The sequence below is a fragment of the Microcaecilia unicolor genome, chromosome 4 (genome assembly GCF_901765095.1).
Source record: "Microcaecilia unicolor chromosome 4, aMicUni1.1, whole genome shotgun sequence".
Classification (NCBI taxonomy): Eukaryota; Metazoa; Chordata; class Amphibia; order Gymnophiona; family Siphonopidae; genus Microcaecilia; species Microcaecilia unicolor.
The window spans coordinates 54029394-54051978 of record NC_044034.1 but is presented as its reverse complement, the minus strand read 5'-3'; the positions used below and the strand labels follow the sequence as shown (position 1 = coordinate 54051978).

Sequence of the window (22585 nt, the reverse complement as noted above, 5' to 3'; positions counted from 1 at the left end):
AACATGCAGACAGAAGCAGAAAGGGGTAGACTAGACAGGCCCACTAGCTCTTATCCGCTGTCTTGTTCTCTGCCCATATGATCTAGGTAGGAGTGAACAAGAAATCAGAAGATCATTTGAGTTTTGAAAGCCTGCAGGGGGCAGAAGCTGGGGGGAGGGGGGTTACAAGGTACCCATTTGGCATCTTGGCAGGGATGTGGGAAGCTACTGAGAAGGGGCCCATTTGGTAGAAAAACAAATCAAAGTGCAGACCCAAAGACCAGGCTAAAGCAAGTTTATAAGGATTTATTATTCATTATAAGGCTACGGGAAAGTTAAACACATCACTCTCCCTAGCAAGTATCCAAAGAAATGTCTAGAACAGAATTCCAATGAAGCAAGAAAACAAAGCTTGTAGAAACAACACATGGTAAAAACAAGAAAACAGACAAAACCTGGATCAGGAATCAAGAACACAGGAACAGACTGAAAGCCAGCAAAAGGAAAGAAGCAGGACAAGACATATAGCAGGATCTAAAGCAGGAGACAATATGAACAGAAACAATGACCTCAACCACCCCAACACAACCCAAAGAGAGAACACATAAAACCCCAGCTCTCCTGGACAGTCCAAGCAAGACAAGACAAACGAAGACAGATAAGACACAGGAACACTGTGACAAGGCAAGCCCCAGAGATTTCCCAGTGAAGCAATTGAGCCCAGAACTACGGGTCCCAGAAGTCCTTGCAAGAGAGAAGAGAGTAGTCCTAAAAAAATGGAATGGATTCCCAGCCCCAGCAGGGGGAGCAATGGCTCGAGGCAGGGTGAGCCTATTACTCCCTTCCCCACTAGAGGGAGAAGGAAGGATGAAGCTCAGTTTCCCTGGCTTCGCCATCAGTATATAATTCCCCCCAGCTGTGAGAAGGAGAGGGCAGATTTCCTGGAGGCTCACAGTCACCAGGAGAGAGGGGAGACGAATGGTGAGAGAGATTCCATGGAGTATGTGGAGGAAGGAAGCAGCCTGCCACCAGAGCTGCCTAAGGGAGAGGAGCCAGCTAGCATGGAGTGGGAGAATTCAAAGGTTGTCCTGCCCAGCACTTGAAGGCAGTGGAGGAGGCCACACCGGGTGTGGTGCTGTGAGGTGGGAGAAACTGCCAACCCTGCTCCTTACAGGGTTCCCTCTGTGCTGTGAAAAGGCAGGTGATTTGTGGTATTGGTTTGATGTGCAAAGACTGTCCATGAAGATCTGTTCTGAACTGTTGTGCTATATTAGAAGTGTGCTGAACTCTTACGGTACTAAACCCTTCTGAAGGAGGGGGAAGGGAAAAGTAATGCCCTAATAGAAGACCTAAGGTCTTGAGGAGCTGAGCGTTTGCTGAGGGATTTTGGGACCTGGACTGTACCTTTTTTCTTCTGAAGATTATGAGGACTGTACCTTTTTATTTTGAAGAATATAATTATGATTTTTTTGGTATGAAATTGCCTTGATAATAAAATACTTTGGCCCTGAGTCAAAGTAACTTAGTAACATAGTAGATGACAGCAGAAAAAGACCTGCACGGTGCATCCAGTCTGCCCAACAAGATAAACTCATATGTGCTACTTTTTGTGTATACCTTACCTTGATCTGTACCTGTCCTTTTCAGGGCACAGACCGTATACGTCTGCCCAGCACCATCCCCGCCTCCCGCCACCGGCTCTGCCACCCAATCTCGGCTAAGCTCCTTAGGATCCATTCCTTCTGAACAGGATTCCTTTATGTTTATCCCACACATGTTTGAATTCCGTTACCGTTTTCATTTCAACCACCACCCGCGGGAGGGCATTCCAAGCATCCACTACTCTCTCAGTTAAAAAATACTTCCTGACATTTTTCTTGTCTGCCCCCCTTCAATCTCATTTCATGTCCTCTTGTTCTACCGCCTTCGCATCTCCGGAAAAGGTTCGTTTGCGGATTAATACCTTTCAAATATTTGAACGTCTGTATCATATCACCCCTGTTTCTCCTTTCCTCCAGAGTATACATGTTTAATTCAGCAAGTCTCTCCTCATACGTCTTGTAACGCAAATCCCATACCATCCTCGTAGCTTTTCTTTGCACCGCTTCAATTCTTTTTATATTCTTAGCAAGATACGGCCTCCAAAACTGAACACAATACTCTAAGTGGGGCCTCACCAACAATTTATACAGGGGCATCAACACCCCCTTTCTTCTGCTGGTCACACCTCTCTCTATACAGCCTAACAACCTTCTAGCTACGGCCACCGCCTTGTCACACTGTTTCGTCACCTTCAAATCCTCAGATACTATCACCCCAAGATCCCTCTCCCCGTCCTTATCAGACTCTCCCCATCCTGGAACCCTGGGAGCCCCGCAGGCTTGCTGGCTCCACCCAAGAGGAGGAAGCGGACCCCCCCCCCCCCCTTTACAACACCCACAGAGAATAGGAGCAGATCAAGATAGAAAACACTAGAGCACAAACCCACTCAGTACAGACCCACAAGGGAGGGAATAGCTTTTCCTAAAGGAAGGAAGATTCATGGTCACAACAGCATATGTCAAACCTTCACTGGCTACCAGTACAATACAAGGATAAATTTAAAACACTGACTGAAATGGGCCAGAGGACCTAAACTATAGGATCTCCCTCTATTACTTCCAATGTCTCTAAGGTTCTCTCAAGGAACATCTCTAACTACACATGTTCCAAAGAAAATTATGCAATATGACACCCACTAATGAGCCTTCTTAGGAGTAGCTTCCACGCTCTGGAAAACAGTACTAACTCTGGTTAGGGTAATGGGCTGAGAACCTGGGGAACTGAGTTCGAGTCCCACAGCAGCTCCTTGTGACCATGAGCAAGTCATTTAACCTTCCATTGCTCCAGGTACAAAAACTTACGATTATGAGTCCACTAAGGACTGAGAAAGTGCCTGCATTTAATAAATGTAAACTGCTTTGGTTGTACCACAGAAAGGCAGTATATCAAATTCATAACCCTTTACCTAAGACCGTCTGTACTTCAAGAAGCAGCTAAAAGCCTGGTTCTTTTCTCAAGTCTTTAACAAAAGAAGTAATTAGCTAAGTAATCAGACATCAAGGATTAAACACTGGCTGTACATACTGCTGCAAAATTTGGTTTACCACACATGCACTAGCTAAGATCAGTTGCATATGCCTATTCTAACTGTACATGAAATTTTTACTCAAGTTAAGTCACCCTTACGTATCTAAATTCCTGTTACTCTATCCCATTGCTATCTATTAAGATGGTTTAATGTGTATTATGTTGACATTTAAAGTAGTGTACTATGACCTCTAAGGTCCTCTCAAGGATCATCATTATCAGGCTCATTTTTGAAAGAGAAGGACGCCCATCTTTCGACACAAATTGGAAGATGGGTGTCCTTCTTACAGGGTCATCCAAATCGGTATAACACACGGACATCCTCGACCCATAATGGAAAAAAAAAAGGTGTCCCTGATGAGCACTTGGACGACTTTACCTGGTCCTGTTTTTTTTACGACCAAGGCACAAAAAGGTGCCCAAACTGACCAGATGACCACAGGAGAGAATCGGGGATGACCTCCCCTTACTCCCCCAGTGGTCACTAACCCCCTCCCACCCTCAAAAAATATCTTTTAAAATATTTTTTTGCCAGCCTCAAATGTCATACTCAGGTCCCATGACAGCAGTATGCAGGTCCCTGGAGCAGTTTTAATGGATGCAGTGCACTTCAGGCAGGTGGACCCAGGCCAATACCCCCCTACCTATTACACTTGTGGTAAATGTAAGCCCTCCAAAACCCACCACAAACCCACATCTAGGTGCCCCCCTTCACCCATAAGGGCTATGGTAGTGGTGTACAGTTGTGGGGAGTGGGTTAGGGGGGGTATGTACCTGGGTAAGGGAGCTATGTACCTGGGAGCAATTTCTGAAGTCCAATGCAGTGCCCCCTAGGCTGCCCGGTTGGTGTCCTGGCATGTCAGGGGGACCAGTGCACTATGAATGCTGGCTCATCCCACGACCAAAGGGCTTGCATTTGATCGTTTCTGAGATGGACGTTCTTGGTTTCCATTATCGCCGAAAATCAGAAACAACCAAGTGTAGGGACGACCATCTCTAGGGACGATCATCTCTAAGGAAAACCTGAATTTCAGGATTTGGGCGTCCCCGAACGTATTATCAAAACGAAAGATGGACGTCCATCTTGTTTCGATAATATGGGTTTCCCACCCCTGGATCAGGGATGTGATACTCGCCAGCGAGCCTTCTCAGGAGTAGCCCCTAAGCTCTGGAATTTAATCCCAGAGGGGCTACATATAACTCAAGGCTACCTCTACTTCAGGAAGCATGTGAAAACCGGGTCCTTCTCCCAAGCCTTTAATACATAGGGTGACTGATTACACACCACTCTGCACCTAGACTAGTTTGCTACACACACACTGTAACTTAGACCAGTTCCTTATATCTTTAACTGTACAAAGAACTTGCCTACAATTTAGCCACCCATCTTTATATCCCAACTATCGTCCCCATCTACATATCTGCATTCTAAGCTGTGTTATATAAAAGCATTATCATTGATGTTATTTAAATGCTCTAATGCATGCTTATTAGATGTTTCATTAATATTAGGATGACATGGTATTATATGCTTATTTGAATTTCAGTGCTGTTAATTGAATTTCAGTGATGTTAAATGTGTATATTTTTTATACTTGCTAAGGATGTAAAAAGAATTGAAGCAGTGCAAAGAAAAGCTACGAGAATGGCATGGGATTTGCGTTACAAGACGTATGAGGAGAGACTTGTTGACCTGAACATGTATACCCTGGAGGAAAGGAGAAACAGGGGTGATATGATACAGACATTCAAATATTTGAAAAGTATTAATCTGCAAACGAACCTTTTCCGGAGATGGGAAGGCGGTAGAACTTGAGGACATGAAATGAGATTGAAGGGGGGCAGACTCAAGAAAAATGTCAGGAAGTATTTTTTCACAGAGTGGTGGATACTTGGAATGCCCTCCCACGGGAGGTGGTGGAGATGAAAACGGTAACGGAATTCAAACATGTGTGGGATAAACAAAGGAATCCTGTTGAGAAGGAATGGATCCTCAAAAGCTTAACCGGGATTAGGTGGCAGAGCCGTTGGTGGGATTCGGGGCTAGTGCTGGGCAGACTTCTACGGTCTGTGCCCTGAAAATGGAAGATACAAATCAAGGCAAGGTATACACAAAAAGTAGAACATATGAGTTTATCTTGTTGGGCAGACTGGATGGACCGTGCAGGTCTTTTTCTGCCGTCATTTACTATGTTACTGTTCATGGTAGTCTTATTATTAGATTTAATTTGCTGCTCTCAAGTTTACCTCATTTAGGGGGTCTTTTACTAAGGTGCACTAGCATTTTTAGCTCATGCTAAAAGTCATCTGCCACTAAATGCTGAAATGCCCATAGGAATATAATGGATGTATTAGCATTTAGTGCCAACTGATTTTAGTGACAGCTAAAAACGTTAGCACACCTTAGTAAAAGACCCCTTATTGTATTCATGTTTATATTTGGCAATCTTAACTACTTTTATGCTGTTAACAAAATTGTAAGTTTTATGTTAAACTGTACCTGCTGTACATCGCCTTGGGTGAATCTCTTCATAAACACGGCTAATAAATCCCCAATAAATAAAATAATTAAATAATGTGCACTGCTATTTGAACATTTTGCTTTCAAAATTGTTTATTGCTTATGTCAGGGTTATACTTGTTATACATCACCTTGAGTGAATTTCTTCAAAAATGCAGCAAATAAATCCTAATAAATAACTCTGGACCTCTTATCAAGCTGTACTAGTGGTTCCTGCTATAATCTGCTCAGGAAAGACAAGGTAGGAAGAAAGGGAGGAGAAGTAGCATTAAATGTTAAATATAATATTAAAGCAACAAAATTGCAGGACTCATGGGGTAAAAAGGCAGCACTGAAGGATAATCTGGAAAAAGGGAATAAAAAATGTATTTACATTGGTGTGATATGAAGGTGTCCTTTACAGGCAGAAATGGACAGATAATTAATAAAGACAATCAAAATATAGCTATGAAAGGGGAAGCACTACTAATAGGTGATTTTAATCCCTTCTCCAAGGTCACCTAGAAGTAGGTAGATCCTAAATTCTCTACATTGAGAAAACTTTTCCAACAGTTGATAATGGAGCCCACATGGGAGGGGGCCATACTGGAATTAGAGCTTACAAATGGGGGAGAGTGTTTCTGATGTAATAGCAGGTGATCATCTGGCATTCAGTGATCACCAGATGGTGTGGTTCAATATTAATACAGGTGTGGAGAAGGCTCACTCAAAAGGAAAAGTTCTAGACTTCAAAAAATAAAAACTAACTTTGTTGAGAAGGGGAATTACCTGAAGAAGTCGTTAGCTGGATGGGAACATCTGAAAGAAGAAGGAAAGCAGTGGGCAAAACTGAAAAGAGCTATTTTAAGGACAACAAACCTTTTTGTAGGGAAAGTAAATAAAAGTAAGAAGAAAATCAGACCACTTTGGTTCTCAAATGTAGTAGCTGAAAAGGTAAATTAAAAGAGGGTAGCCTTCATAAACTATAAGAGATCGCAGAAAAGGGAAAACAGGGAACAATATCTGGAAAAGCTACGAGAAGCTGGTAAAGAAGTTAGGAAAGCAAAGATGCAAATGGAATTAAAAATAACTAATACAGTAAAATGGGGAGACAAGACATTTTTTCAGAAATGTTAGTGATAAGTGCAAAAGTGGCACTGTGAGACTCAAGCGTGAAGGGGAGTAATATTTAGAAGCTGGTAAGAATTGCTTAAACAAATGTTTCCATTCTATGCTCCTAGATAAAAGTGTCGGGAGTAGGACTGCAACAGAAATACAAATAGGAATGAAGTGTGGTAGACTCTGAATGATTTTAAAAGAAAAGTGTTTGTGAAGAGCTAGATAAACTAAAGGTGGACAAAGCAATGGGGCCCAAATGGCCATCATTCAAAGATGCTGAAGGAACTTAGGGAAGATCTGGCAGCTGCACTGTCTGACCTTTTCAATGATTCTCTGGAGTCAGGAGTGGCCCCGGATGACTGGAAAAGAGCAAATGTGATCCCTCTCCACAAAAGCTGAACGAAGAGGTTGGGAACTACAGGCTGGTAAAGTCTGACCTCTGTGGTAAGTAAATAAATGAATAGTAACATTTTTAGAATCCAATAGATTACAGGACCCGAGACAACAAGATGTCACTAGAGGTAGGCCTTGTCAGATAAATCAGATTAATTTCTTTGACTGGTTGACCAAAGAGATGGCTCGAAAGACAGTGCTGAATGTAGTGTATTAAGATTTTAGCAAAGCCTGACATAGTTCCACATAGATGACATAAACTAAGTGTCCTCGGTATGGGCCCTAAAGTGACTGACTGTGTCAAGAACTGAATCAGTGGAAGGTGACAGAGAGGGGCATAATCGAAGGGGACGCCCAAGTTTTGTTGAGGACATCCTCGCAAAACGTTCCGATCCAGGGGCAGGGAAACCCGTATTATCGAAACAAGACGGACATCCATCTTTCGTTTCGATAATACGGTCGGGGATGCCCAAATCTTGAAATTTTGGTCATCCTTAGAGATTGTCATCCCTAGACTTGGTCGTTTCTGATTTTCGGCAATAATGGAAACCAAGGACACCCATCTCAGAAACGACCAAATGCAAGCCATCTGGTCATGGGAGGAGCCAGCATTTCTAGTGCACTGGTCCTCCTGACATGCCAAGACACCAACCAGGCACGCTAGGGGGCACTGCAGTGGAGTTCATAAAATGCTCCCAGGAACATAGCTCCCTTACATTGTGTGCTAAGCCCCCCAAAAACCCACTACCCCCAACTGTACACCACTACCATAGCCCTAATTGGTGAAGGGGGCACCTAGATGTAGGTACAGTGGGTTTGTGGTGGGTTTTGGAGGGCTCGCTGTTTCCTCCACAAACGTAACAGATAGGGAGGAGGATGGGCCTGGCTGAAGTGCACTACACCCACTAAAATTGCTCCAGGGACCTGCATACTGCTGTGATGGACCCGAGTATGACATCTGAGGCTGGCAAAAAATATTTTTAAAGATATTTTTTGAGGGTGGGAGGGGGTTAGTGACCACTGGGGGATTAAGGGGAGGTCATGCCCAATTCTCTCCGGTGGTCATCTGGTCATTTCAGCCACCTTTTTGTGCCTTGGTTGTAAGAAAAACAAGACCAAGTAAAGTCGTCCAAGTGCTCGTCAGGGATGCCTTTTTTTTTCCTTTATGGGTCGAGGACGTCCATGTGTTAGGAACACCCAAGTACTGCCTTTGCTACGACTCCGATACGCCCCCTTGAACTTTGGCCGTCCCTGCGACAGAAAGCAGTTGGGGACGTCCAAAATCTGCTTTCGATTATACCGATTTGGACGACTCTAGGAGAAGGACGCCCATCTTCTGATTTGGGTCGAAAGATGAGCGTCCTTCTCTTTCGAAAATGAGTCTGAGAGGGTAGTTGTAAATGGAGATCGCTCTGAGGAAAGGGATATTATCAGTGGTGTGTCACAAGGTGGTCCAAGTCTTTTTTACATTTTTGTAAGCGATATTGCCAAAGAGCTATCTGGAAATGTTTCTCTTTTTGCAGATGGAACCAAAATCGGCAATAGGGCAGATACTTCTAATGGTGTGGATAACATGAGAAGGAACCTACTGAAGCTTGACAAATGGTCCCAAATTTGGCCAAACCAGTAGAAAAGGCAACTGCAAAGGCCAGAAGAATGTTTGAATGAATAGGGAGAGGAATGTCCAACATGAAAAAGAAGGTGATGTTTCCGTATAAGTTGCTGGTGAGACTTCATATACAGTACTGTGTACAATTCTGTAGACCGCAACTTCAAATAGATATAAACAGGATGGAGTTGGCTTCTAAAATGATCAGGGGGCATCATAAAATGAATGGAGGTAGGCTTAAAGATCTCAATATGTATACTCTGGAAGAAAAGTAGGAGAGCGGAGATATGGGAATCTAATTTATAAAAGCACATAGGCAGCTATTTTGCCTTGATAAAATAGGTTTAATATAGGTACCTTTTTTATACTTCTCAAATAGATGACCTGTTATAAAATTACTTACCAGCTTATTTTCGAAAGAGAAAGACGCCCATACTTCGACCCAAATCGGGAGATGGGCATTTTTCTCCTGTGAGCTACCCAAATGGGTATAATCGCAAGCCGATTTTGGGCGTCTTCAACTGCAATCTGTCGCGGAAACGGCCAAAGTTGACGGGGGCATGTCGGAGGCGCGGTGAAGGCGGGACTGGGGCGTGTTTATCGGCCGAGGAGAGATGTGCGTCCTCGGCCGATAATCGAAAAAAGAAAGGCGTTTTTAGCTCAAATTTGGGTCACTTTTTTGGACCCTTTTTTTTCCACGAACAAGTCTCAAAAAAGTGCCCTAAATGACCAGATGACCACCGGAGGGAATAAGGGATGACCACCCCTGACTCCCCCAGTGGTCACTAACCCCCCTCCCACCAAAAAAAACAACTTTAAAAACTTTTTTTTTCCAGCCTGTATGCCAGCCTCAAATGTCACACCCAGCTCCATCACTGCAGTATGCAGGTCCCTGGAGCAGTTGTTAGTGGGTACAGTGAACTTTCACCCAGGTGGACCCAGGCCCACCCCCTCCCACCTGTTACACTTGTGGTGGTAAATGTGAGCCCTCCAAACCGCCCCCAAACCCACTGTACCCACATCTAGGTGCCCCCCTTCAGCCATAAGTGCTATGGTAATGGTGTAGAGTTATGGGCAGTGGGTTTTGGAGGGGCTCAGCATCCAAGGGAAGGGAGCTATGGACTTCAGAGGTAGTTAATTTTTTTTTAATTGTTACAAGTGCCTCCTAGGGTACCCGGTTGGTGTCCTGGCATGTGAGGGGGACCAGTGCACTACGATTCCTGGCCCCTCCCAAGACCAAATGCCTTGGATTTGGTTGTTTTTTAGCTGGACGCCTTCGGTTTCCATTATCACTGAAAAACGATATCGCCCAGCTCAAATCCGCACAAATCCGATGCATTTGCCCGGCACAAAAAGTATTATCCAAAAAAAAGATGGACGCCCATCTTTTTCAAAAATACAGTCTGTCCCACCCCTTCATTTACCCGTTCTCGGAGATAGACGTCCATGGAGATGGGCATTCGCGTTCGATTATGCCCCTCTTAGTGACTTCAGGTACTTAGGTTACACTTGAGTTTGTCCCCTTTCACCTATATCCTATGCCCCCCTCATTTCAGAGCTTCTATTCAATTGAAAAACTTGCCTTCTATGCATTTATTCCATGGAGGTATTTCAATGTCACTATTATATCTCCGCTCTCCCACTGCAATTAAAATCTGGTCAATTTTCACAAGATTTGGGATATTTATTACACAACAATCTCTAGCTGTGATTGGGGTTGCCCACTTAAATCTTTGCTGGATCTATCCCTGCTTGCTGTACTGATGTTTGTGGGATTGTTTTGTAGAGTTACATGACCTGGCTTTTTGGGGAGGAAGAAGGGATGTTCCTTTTCAGATATCCTTTAGCTTTGCTGTTTATCTGTTTGTATGACATTTTCCGGAAAGCTTGTAACCGATTGGAAGGGGAGAGGGTCACATTGGGGTCAGAGGGTCAGAGTTGTACACATGTGGACTATGATGTACGTGTTTAGCTTTGTCTTTCCAGATAATGTTATGTATTGTCTATGCTTTCTTTAATAAAAAGGATTTCAATAAAAAAAGATAACTAAATTCTTAATAACTAAACCTTATCATCCAATACTTTCAAAAAAGTCCATTACTGACAATATAACCTATCCGCTGGAGTCCAATCTGAAAATCCTAGGAATAACTACTGATCAAAAACTATCATTTGAACCACAAGTATCCAAATTAATGTCTAATGTCTTCAAATCACTGTGGAAATTAAAAAGATTGAGACCATACTTTCCAAACTCAGTTTTCAGGTCCCTAACCCAATCCCTAATATTATCTAAATTTGATTACTGCAATGCCATTTATGCAGGTCTAAAAACCTCATTAATCAGAAAATTATAAACTTGTCAGAACTTGGTAGCTGGCCTTGTACTCAGAGACAGGGTATGATACATACCTGTAGCAGTTGTTCTCCGAGGACAGCAGGCTGATTGTTCTCACGACTGGGTTGACGTCCGCGGCAGCCCCCACCAACCGGAAGAAGCTTCGCGGGACGGTCGGCACGCAGGCCACGCCCACCGCGCATGCGCGGCCGCCTTCCCGCCCGTGCGCGACCGCTCCCGCCAGTTGAATGACAAGCAATAAAATATGAAACACACAACTCCAAAGGGGAGGAGGGAGGGTAGGTGAGAACAATCAGCCTGCTGTCCTCGGAGAACAACTGCTACAGGTATGTATCATACCCTTTCTCCGAGGACAAGCAGGCTGCTTGTTCTCACGACTGGGGTATCCCTAGCTCTCAGGCTCACTCAAAACAATAACCCAGGTCAATTGAACCTCGCAACGGCGAGGGTACAACAGAAATTGACCTACGAAGAACAACTAACTGAGAGTGCAGCCTGACCAGAATAAATTCGGGTCCTGGAGGGTGGAGTTGGATTTACACCCCAAACAGATTCTGCAACACCGACTGCCCGAACCGACTGTCGCGTCGGGTATCCTGCTGGAGGCAGTAATGAGATGTGAATGTGTGGACAGATGACCACGTCGCAGCCTTGCAGATCTCTTCAATAGTGGCTGACTTCAAGTGGGCCACCGACGCTGCCATGGCTCTGACACTATGAGCCGTGACATGACCCTCAAGAGCCAGCCCAGCCTGGGCGTAAGTGAAGGAAATGCAATCTGCTAGCCAATTGGAGATGGTGCGTTCCCGACAGCGACCCCTAGCCTGTTAGGGTCGAAAGAAATAAACAATTGGGCGGACTGTCTGTTGGGCTGTGTCCGCTCCAAGTAGAAGGCCAATGCTCTCTTGCAGTCCAATGTGTGCAACTGACGTTCAGCAGGGCGGGTATGCAGCCTGGGGAAGAATGTTGGCAAGACAATTGACTGGTTAAGATGGAACTCCGACACCACCTTCGGCAGGAACTTTGGGTGAGTGCGGAGCACTACTCTGTTGTGATGAAATTTAGTATATGGAGCATGAGCTACTAGGGCTTGAAGCTCACTGACCCTACGAGCTGAAGTAACTGCCACCAAGAAAATGACCTTCCAGGTCAAGTACTTCAGATGGCAGGTATGCAGTGGCTCAAAAGGAGGTTTCATCAGCTGGGTGAGGACGACGTTGAGATCCCATGACACTGTAGGAGGCTTGATAGGGGGCTTTGACAAAAGCAAGCCTCTCATGAATCGAACGACTAAAGGCTCTCCAGAGATGGCTTACCTTCCACACGATAATGGTAAGCACTAATCGCACTAAGGTGATTCCTTACTGAGTTGGTCTTGAGGCCAGACTCTGATAAGTGCAGAAGGTATTCAAGCAGGTTCTGTGCAGGGCAAGAACGAGGTTCTAGGGCCTTGCTCTCACACCAAACGACAAACCTCCTCCACTTGAAAAAGTAACTCTTTTTAGTGGAATCCTTCCTAGAGGCAAGCAAGACCCGGGAGACACCCTCAGACAGACCCAACGCAGCGAAGTCTACGCCCTCAACATCCAGGCCGTGAGAGCCAGGGATTGAAGGTTGGGGTGCAGCAACGCTCCGTCGTTCTGCGAAATGAGAGTCGGAAAACACTCCAATCTCCACGGTTCTTCGGAGGACAACTCCAGAAGAAGAGGGAACCAGATCTGACGGGGCCAAAAGGGCGCTATCAGAATCATGGTGCCGCGGTCTTGCTTGAGCTTCAGTAAGGTCTTCCCCACCAAAGGTATGGGAGGATAAGCATACAGGAGGCCGGTCCCCCAATGAAGGAGAAAGGCATCTGACGCTAGCCTGCCGTGTGTCTGAAGTCTGGAACAGAACAGAGGCAGCTTGTGGTTGGTCTGAGAGGCGAAAAGATCCACCGAGGGGGTGCCCCACTCTCGGAAGATCTTGCGTACCACTCTGGAATGGAGCGACCACTCGTGCGGTTGCATGACTCTGCTCAGTCTGTCGGCCAGACTGTTGTTTACGCCTGCCAGGTACGTGGCTTGGAGAAGCATGCCGAACCGACACGCCCAACGCCACATACCGACGGCTTCCTGACACAGGGGGCGAGATCCGGTGCCCCCCTGCTTGTTGACGTAATACATTGCAACCTGATTGTCTGTCCGAATTTGGATAATTTGGCAGGACAGCCGATCTCTGAAAGCCTTCAGTGCGTTCCAGATCGCTCGGAGCTCCAGGAGGTTGATCTGCAGATCCTTTTCCTGGAGGGACCACAGACCCTGGGTGTGAAGCCCATCGACATGGGCTCCCCACCCCAGGCGAGATGCATCCGTCGTCAGCACTTTCGTGGGCTGCGGAATTTGGAATGGACGTCCCAGGGTCAAATTGGTCCGTATGGTCCACCAGAGCAGTGAAGTGCGGCAACTGGTGGAGAGGCGGATGACATCCTCTAGATTCCCGGTGGCTTGGAACCACTGGGAAGCTAGGGTCCATTGAGCAGATCTCATGTGAAGACGAGCCATGGGAGTCACATGAACTGTGGAGGCCATATGACCCAGAAGTCTCAACATCTGCCGAGCTGTGATCTGCTGAGACGCTCTGGTCTGCGAAGCCAGGGCCAAGAGATTGGTGGCCCTCGCTTCGGGAAGGTAGGCCTGAGCCGTCTGGGAATTCAGCAGCGCTCCTATGAATTCCAGAGACTGAGTTGGCTGGAGATGGGACTTTGGGTAATTTATCACAAACCCCAGCAGCTCCAGAAGTTGAATAGTGCACTGCATGGACCGGAGGGCTCCGGCCTCCGAGGTGTTCTTGACCAGCCAATCGTCGAGATATGGGAACACGTGCACTCCCAGCTTGCGTAGGTAGGCCGCTACCACCACGAGGCACTTTGTAAACACTCGTGGGGCAGAGGCGAGCCCAAAGGGCAGCACACAATACTGAAAGTGCCGTGCGCCCAGGCGGAATCTGAGATACTGTCTGTGAGCTGGCAGTATCGGGATGTGAGTGTATGCGTCCTTTAAATCCAGGGAACATAGCCAATCGTTTTTCTGAATCATTGGCAGAAGGGTGCCCAAGGAAAGCATCCTGAACTTTTCTTTGACCAGGAATTTGTTCAGGCCTCTCAGGTCTAGGATGGGACGCATCCCCCCTGTTTTCTTTTCCACAAGGAAGTACCTGGAATAGAATCCCTGCCCTTCCTGCCCGGGTGGTACGGGCTCGACCGCATTGGCGCTGAGAAGGGCGGAGAGTTCCTCTGCAAGTACCTGCTTGTGATGGGAGCTGAAAGACTGAGCTCCCGGAGGACAATTTGGAGGCAGGGAGGCCAAATTCAGGGCGTATCCGTACCGCACTATTTGGAGAACCCACTGGTCGGAGGTTATGAGAGGCCACCTTTGGTGAAAGAATTTTAACCTCCCTCCGACCGGCAGGTCGTCCGGTACGGACACTTGTAGGGCGGCTATGTTCCCATGGATCCAGTCAAAAGCCCGTCCCCGGCTTTTGCTGTGGAGGCGCAGGGGGCTGCTTAGGCGCACGCTGTTGACGGGAACGAGCGCGCTGGGGCTGTCCCTGTGCCTGACGAGGCCTTCGGGCCGGCTGGTTGTACCTACGCTTCGCAAAAGAATAGGGTGCAGCCTGCCGAGCCCGGGAAAAACGCCCGCCCGCGGGGGCGGGTGCTGAAGGCGCCCGGTGGGAGAGCTTGTCGAGAGCGGATTCCCGCTGATGCAGTTGGTCAACCATCTGCTCGACCTTCTCGCCAAAAATATTATCCCCCCGGCAAGGGACGTCAGCCAGTCTCTGCTGGGTGCGGTTGTCCAGGTCAGAGGCACGCAGCCATGAGAGCCTGCGCATCACTATACCTTGGGCCGCAGCACGAGATGCCACGTCACAGGTGTCAAAAATCCCCCTGGACAGGAACTTTCTGCACGCCTTCAGCTGCCTGACCACCTCCTCATAAGGCCTGGACTGCTCCGGCGGGAGCTTATCGACCAGGTCCGCCAGCTGTTGCACATTGGTCCGCATGTGGATGCTCATATAGAGCAGGTAAGATTGGATGCGGGTCACGAGCATGGAGGATTGGTAGGCCTTCCTCCCAAATGAGTCCAGAGTGCGAGACTCCCGCCCCGGGGGCGCCGAGGCGGTATCCCTCGAACTCCGTGCCCTCTTGAGAGCAGAATCCACGACCGCTGAGTCATGGGGCAACTGGGGCCGCATGAGCTCTGGGTCAGAGTGGATCCTGTACTGGGACTCTGCTTTCTTGGGAATGGTGGGGTTAGTTAGTGGTCGCACCCAGTTCCGAAGCAGCGTCTCCTTCAGGACATTGTGCAGCGGTACCGTGGAGGACTCTCTAGGTGGTGATGGATAGTCGAGGACCTCGAGCATCTCGGCCCTCGGCTCTTCCACAGAGACCACGGGAAAGGGAATGCTTATAGACATATCCCGCACAAAGGAGGCAAAGGAGAGACTCTCAGGAGGTGAGAGCTTCCTCTCCGGTGACGGCGTGGGGTCCGAGGGAAGGCCCGTAGACTCCTCTGAGGAGAAATATCTCGGGTCCTCCTCTTCCCCCCACAAGTCCTCATCCTCGGTATCGGACATTAGCTCATGTAGCTGAGTCCGGTACCGGGCCCGGCTCGACGTCGAGGCACCAAGGTCTCGGTGTCGTCGAGCGGTGGACTCCCGCGCCGGCGGGGACGGAGCTCCCTCCATCGACGTCGACGGAGACTCCACCTGCGTGGCGGTCGAGACCGGCACCGCAAGCGGCGGCGGTGTCGACAGCCCCGGCGCCGGGCTACAGCTCGCCGGCGCCACAGTCATCGGCGCCGGGGGCGCAAGCACCCCCGACGCCGGCACAGCCTGGCGCATCAGCCCTTCCAGGATCCCCGGAAGGATGGCTCTGAGGCACTCGTCCAGGCCCGCTGCCGGGAAAGGCGGTGGGGCCGGTAAGGGTGTCGGTGCCAGAAGCTGCTGGGGGCCAGGAGACGGCACCGAGGTGCCGGAACCCCGACGCGTCTGTACCTCCACCACCGACGGAGATCTCTCCTCTCTGCGATGACGCTTCGGCGTCGACTCCTCTTCAGGGTGCACCGAGGGCTCCCGGTGACGGCGCTTCTTATCTTTTTTCCGGTGCACGTCACCGGCGCCGGAGGGCATGGAGGAGGAGGAGGTCGATCCCCCTCGGTCTCGAGGTACCGGGTCCGACAGGGTTCGGTCCCGTGGCTCACGAGTTGAGGGAGTGACCGGGGCCGACTGCCCACGCGGCCTCTCGACCCCACTCTCACCGGCGGACCGGCGGGCCAACGGGACCTGTTCTCCTGGGGTCGCTGCCATCGGTGCCGATGTCTCGGGCATCGATACCGGTACCGAAGAACCGGCCTTCGATACCGATGCCATCGAGGTCGACATCGAGGGGCCGGCGCAAGTTCCAAAAAGACGGTCCCGCAGAACTTGCCTCGCAACCTGAGTCCGTTTCCGGAGACCGAGACACAAAGCGCACGACTTGAGATTGTGCTCCGGCCCGAGGCACTGGAGGCACCAAGCGTGGGTGTCGGTCTGCGAGATCGGCCGGCCGCAGCGACCACACTTCTTAAATCCACTCGGGACCTTCGAGGACATCGACGGAAAAATCGCGTCGGCGAAGTCAAAGTCGGCAATGGTGGCTAAAATCACACCACGAAAAAATCAACCGACCGAGCGGCCACTAGGCCGCAACGTGGCGTCCCCGCTAGAAAGCGAGGGAAAAAAGGGGAGCGCGTGCTCCACACGCGCAAAAAATTTCTTTTTTTTTTTTTTTTTTAAACAATACAAACAAAAACAGAGGGAACCGAACGGTCCAAGCGACGATCCGCGTAAACGCGGTCGAAAATCCGGCGGCTGAACAGAGAGAGAGGCAAACGCACCACTCTCTCAGTCGCGGAAAAAAAGTAACTGGCGGGAGCGGTCGCGCACGGGCGGGAAGGCGGCCGCGCATGCGCGGTGGGCGTGGCCTGCGTGCCGACCGTCCCGCGAAGCTTCTTCCGGTTGGTGGGGGCTGCCGCGGACGTCAACCCAGTCGTGAGAACAAGCAGCCTGCTTGTCCTCGGAGAACCCCCATTACTCTAAAGTGACCCCAGCTACTTAAATTACATTAGCTTCCTATAATTGCATGCATAACATTCAAATTATGTGCACTTGCCTATCAAATAATGTATGGCCTATCCATCTTACATGCAGAATCTTATTGATTTGCCAACACATAACGCCAAGAAATCCCCCAAAGACTTCTTTGTCTTACACTTCCCTCACTGCAATAAAATTGCATATAAAAAAATTTACATTGCTGGATTCTCCTATCAATGTACTAACAAGATAGAATTCATTGCCTAAGTAATTACGTCATATTGCTGAATATTTCACATTTTGCAAATTGCTAAAGGCACACCTGATAAGATCGATTATGAATGACAGAAGCAATCAACTCAACATCTAAACTACAGATGGCAACACTCACGACTCCATCATATTTTGACTACCACAATGTTTTCACATAATCTGACTTCATAATTGTTGTTATCTGGATTTGACACCACTTGTTATATGTAACTAGAAATGATTACCAATTGTTTTCTGTTTCTATTACAATGAAAACCACATTAAACTTGAACCTGTTTAGGATCATGTGGGATATAAATGTTATAAATAAATAAGGAACTTTGAAGTGCTTTAACAATATGCCTCCATGTGTACATGTGTACACATGGAGTGCATACACACATAGGCCCCTCTTCGTGCCAGGAAAGGCCTTTGTGCATTCTTTCTGTGCACCTACTTTTTACACACATAAGCAGTCATGCAATTTTATAGAAGACTTTTTCTATGTGTAAAGCGGGATTTAACATGAAAAACAGCAATATATAATTGCACCCCAAGTGTTCTACACAGACCAAATTTATCAAAGGATAAACAGATGAATGATATCGTGAAAACAATTTTTCCACTGCATTTTCAGAATTGTCACACCTTGCAAAGATTACTTCCCAGTGCAATTTACAAGATTTCCCAATATTATAAATTGAATTAGGGCTTCAGTCAACCATTTGTCATTATTTTTCTACATGTAAGAAAATCTTACAAGAAAAACCATAAACAAAAAGATTCAACATGACTGTTATAATAGAAACAGTAAATAATTACAGTGCACCTATAGTAAATATTTAATATCTTCACTCCAATACAAACCAAAGGTGAACATTTTAAGAACTCATATATTGTATTATTTGTGAGCCATACGCTAAAAGGTTACTTACTTGCTTCAGAACCCAGTTTAAAGCTCTTTCAAAATAATCTCCAATCCAGTTTTCCAGATTATGTCTACAGTTTTCAGGCTGACTTCTTAGCCATGACTTAATCAAAGAATTAAGGTCTGTGTCTTCATCACTATATATGAAAAATATTTGACAAATTAAAAGGATCTTTATATTTGTTTAATTCTAAAAATACACTGCATGTGATTGAAAAAAATCACAACTAAATATTACTGAGAAAAACAAACAGTGATAGATGGCATTAGGTGAAGTGCAATCTTACAGCCCACAATAGTTTCCTGGCATGATCATGCATTAAAGTAGGTCAAATTATTAATAGTGCATTCTAAATGTCTTCCTACCCTTGTACATTTTTCACATTCTGCTGTCTCATACAGTTCAATATACATTAAGGCAGGAATCTGTTCTAGGAATATTTCTGGGGGAAGTTATCAACATGGGCTACCATTAAAATGGGTTATTTTCTCAAGTTATTAGCAATTAAGTTTCGCTACATAAAATGGGACCTGTGCTAAAGTGCACAAATTATATTAAAATAATCCATCTTAACAGCAGCTCTCATTGATAACTTTCCCGCCTTCATTTCATTTATTACCATTTGTATACCCGCCTTTATCCAGAGCAATGAACAACTCAAATACACATAAAAAAAAACATATAAAACAATGCACAGCAAAGATAATACAAATTCACTGAAAACATCATACAACAAAGCATCATGAAATGACCACTGGCTGTCCAGATCACTGTGTAGCTTGCACCAACAAATGCTGTTTCAGCAGTCTCTTAAACTTGAATTCTTCTGTGTCCTAAGAGGCCCGAGCAATTTATTCCATTCTTTCGGGACAGCAAAAGAAAACATATGTTTCCTTGTATCTTCTAACCGAAACAGTCAAAAATCTGGAATTATCAACAAATAGTTGTCTGAACAAAGAACCCGCGTTTCAGGCAATATGAATGGAGACAATCTAATAGGTACAGTACTGAGACGAATCATAATGTATACAGTAATGAACCATCAACAATTTATATCTAATTCTATCTTGTATAGATAACCAATTCAATTTCCTAAAACAGGATGTAACATGATCATATTTTGAAAGTCCATACAATAGGTGCACACCTGAGTTCATCACTACCTGCAATGCCTGTATGCAGACTGCAGGCAGACCTACATAACAGATACTACAGTAGTCTAAACCCGTCAAAACCAAACTCTGGAGCACCCCAAGAAAGTCATTCTGGGAAATCAGCAGACGTAATTTACAAAGCAAGCACAACTTATAAAGTGAAGATACATACCTGTAGCAGATATTCTCCGAGGACAGCAGGCTGATTGCTCTCACAATTGGGTCATCATCTGCGACGGCCAAGGAGACCGCCAAGCACTTGCAAAGCAAAACAAAGAAGTCTCGAGAACGCTCTGTGGCGCGGACCGAACACACCGCATATACGTGAGCGTGCTCGCTTCAGTTTAATAAAAAGCAAAATAGAGAACTGGAACAACTTCAAAGGGGAGGACGGTGGGATTGTGAGAACAATCAGCCTGCTGTCCTCAGAAAAATACCTGCTACAGGTATGTACCTTCACTTTCTCCGAGGACAAGCAGGCTGCTTGTTCTCACAATTGGGGTATCCCTAGCCCTCAGCCTCACTCAAAACAATGAACAGTGGTCAATTGGGCCTCGCAACGGTGAGGACATAACTTAGATTGACCTGAAAAGAAACACAACTAAGTGAGAGTGCAGCCTGGAACAGAACATAAATGGGCCTAGGAAGGTGGAGTTGGATTCTAAACCCCGAACAGATTCTGCAGCACCGACTGCCCAAACCGACTGTCGCGTCGGGTATCCTTTTGAAGGCAATAGTGAGATGTGAATGTGTGGACTGATGACCACGTTGCAGTCTTGCAAATCTCTTCAACAGAAGCTGACTTCAAGTGAGCCACTGACGCAGCCATGGCTCTGACATTATGAGCCATGACATGGCCCTCTAGAGTCAGCCCAGCTTGGGAATAAGTAAAGGATATGCAATCCACTAGCCAATTAGAGATTATGCGTTTTCCGATGGCAACTCCCCTCCTGTTGAGATCAAAAGAAATAAACAACTGGGTGGAGTGTCTATAGGGCTTTGTTCGCTCCACGTAAAAGGACAATGCTTTCTTACAGTCCAATGCTCTCTTACAGTGCAACTTGTCTTCACCAGGGTGGGTATGTGCACGGGGAAAAAATGTTGGCAAGACAATTGACTGGTTCAGATGGAACTCCGACACCACCTTCAGCAAGAACCTAGGTGAGTTCGGAGGACTACTCTGTTATGATGAAACTTGATATAAGGTGCATGTACTACCAGGGCTTGGAGCTCACTGACCCTACGAGCTGAAGTAACAGCCACCAAGAAAATGACCTTCCAGGTCAAGTACTTCAGATGGCAGGAATTCAGTGGCTCAAAAGGAGCTTTCATCAGTTGGGTGAGAACAACGTTGAGATCCCATGACACTGGTGGAGATTTGACAGAGGGATCTGACAAAAGCGAACCTCTCATGAAGCTTTACTGCAGCACAATTTGAGCCCTGCTGCTGCTATCAAATCCTCAGCACTCAAGGCTGCAATATAAGAACTGCAGCTGAGGCACAAAGCTGCCCAAACGGGAGAGCCAGCTAGGGTGAGGGACCGGCCACCCGGGTGTGACACCCCAGAGGGGACAATGGCAGGCCCCACCGGACCCACCAAGCCCCAGCACACAAAGTAGTCCAGGCACAGGGATTCTTCTTAGAACAGATCAACAGACAAAACTAAACTCTCTCAATTGATCCCTGACTCCTACCAGACCGGACAAGCTGCACAGGTTGCCTGTCTACCCTCTGTTGAGACTGAGAAAATACTGGCTATTGTGGGCTGGGCACAGGTTATATGTAAATAGTTTGAAGTTAGTGTTCTCAGTCTCCCTCTGCTGGTAGGCGAGCATAACCCACGCATCTTGACCGGTCTGGAGGGTCACTGAGGAAGCACTAATTGCACTAAGGTGAACTCTCACGGAGTTGGTCTTAAGACCAGACTCTGATAAGTGTAGAAGGTATTCATGCAGGGTCCATGCAGGACAAGAAAAAAAATCTAGGGCCTTGCTGTCACACCAGATGGCAAACCTCCATTTGAAAGAATAACACTTTTTCGTGGAATCTTTCCTGGAAGCAAGCAAGACTTGGGAAACACCCTCTGGAAAACCTAAAGAGGCAATTTCTAAGCTCTCAACATCCAGGCCATGAGAGCCAGAGACTGGAGGTTGGGATGTAGAAGCGACTCCTCGTTCTGGGTGATGAGGGTCGGAAAACACTCCAATCTCCACGGTTCTTCGAAGGACAACTCCAGAAGAAGACGGGGCCAAAAAGGCGCAATCAGAATCATGGTTCCACGGTCTTGCTTGAGTTTCAGCAAAGTTTTCCCTACTAGAGGAATGGGAGGATAAGCATACAGAAGGTCTGTCCCCCAATGAAGGATAAAGGCATCTGACGTTAGTCTGTCGTGGGCCTGATGTCTGGAATAGAATTGAGGGACTTTGTGATTGAGTGGCAAAAAGATCCACCGAGTTGGTGTCCCACTCTCAAAAGATCTTGTAGACAATGGCCATGTTTAGCAACCACTCGTGAGGTTGCATGATCCTGCTCAACCTGTTGGCCAGACTGTTGTTTACGCCTGCCAGATACGTGGCCTGGAGAAACATGCCGTGATGGTGCGCCAAAAGCCACATCCTGACGTCTTCCTGACACACAAAGGGCGAGATCCGGTGCCCCCCTGCTTGTTGGTGTAATACATAGCAACCTGACTGTCTGTCTGAATTAGAATGATTTGATTGGACAGCCGATCTCTGAAAGCCTTTGAGCGTTCCAGATCTCTCGTAATTCCAGGAGGTTGATCTGAAGATCCTTTTCTTGAAAATCCAAGCTCCTTGAGTGTGAAGTCCATCTACATGAGCTCCCCACTCCAGGAGGGATGCATCCGTTGTCAGCAGTTTTTGTGGCTGAGGAATTTGGAATAGATAGCTGGGTGGCTGGTGGACGTGAGGATCGCATGGTGACTTGCCTGCCTGGTGCGAAGGTGGCGGACCTCACGCGGCACCTAGACAAGATTCTAGATAGTGCTGGGGAGGAGTCGGCCGTCTTGATACACGTGGGTACCAACAACA

The 22585-nt window shown here is 47.0% G+C and overlaps 1 protein-coding gene across 1 annotated transcript in view; it reads right to left on the bottom strand.

Moving 5' to 3' along the window:
- The window catches only part of DYNC2H1 (dynein cytoplasmic 2 heavy chain 1), a 1078189-nt gene that overhangs the window by 633550 nt on the left and 422054 nt on the right, over window positions 1-22585 (bottom strand). The window contains 1 exon segment of the mRNA XM_030202388.1: window positions 18387-18516. Within this exon segment, the coding sequence (XP_030058248.1) occupies window positions 18387-18516 (130 nt within the window).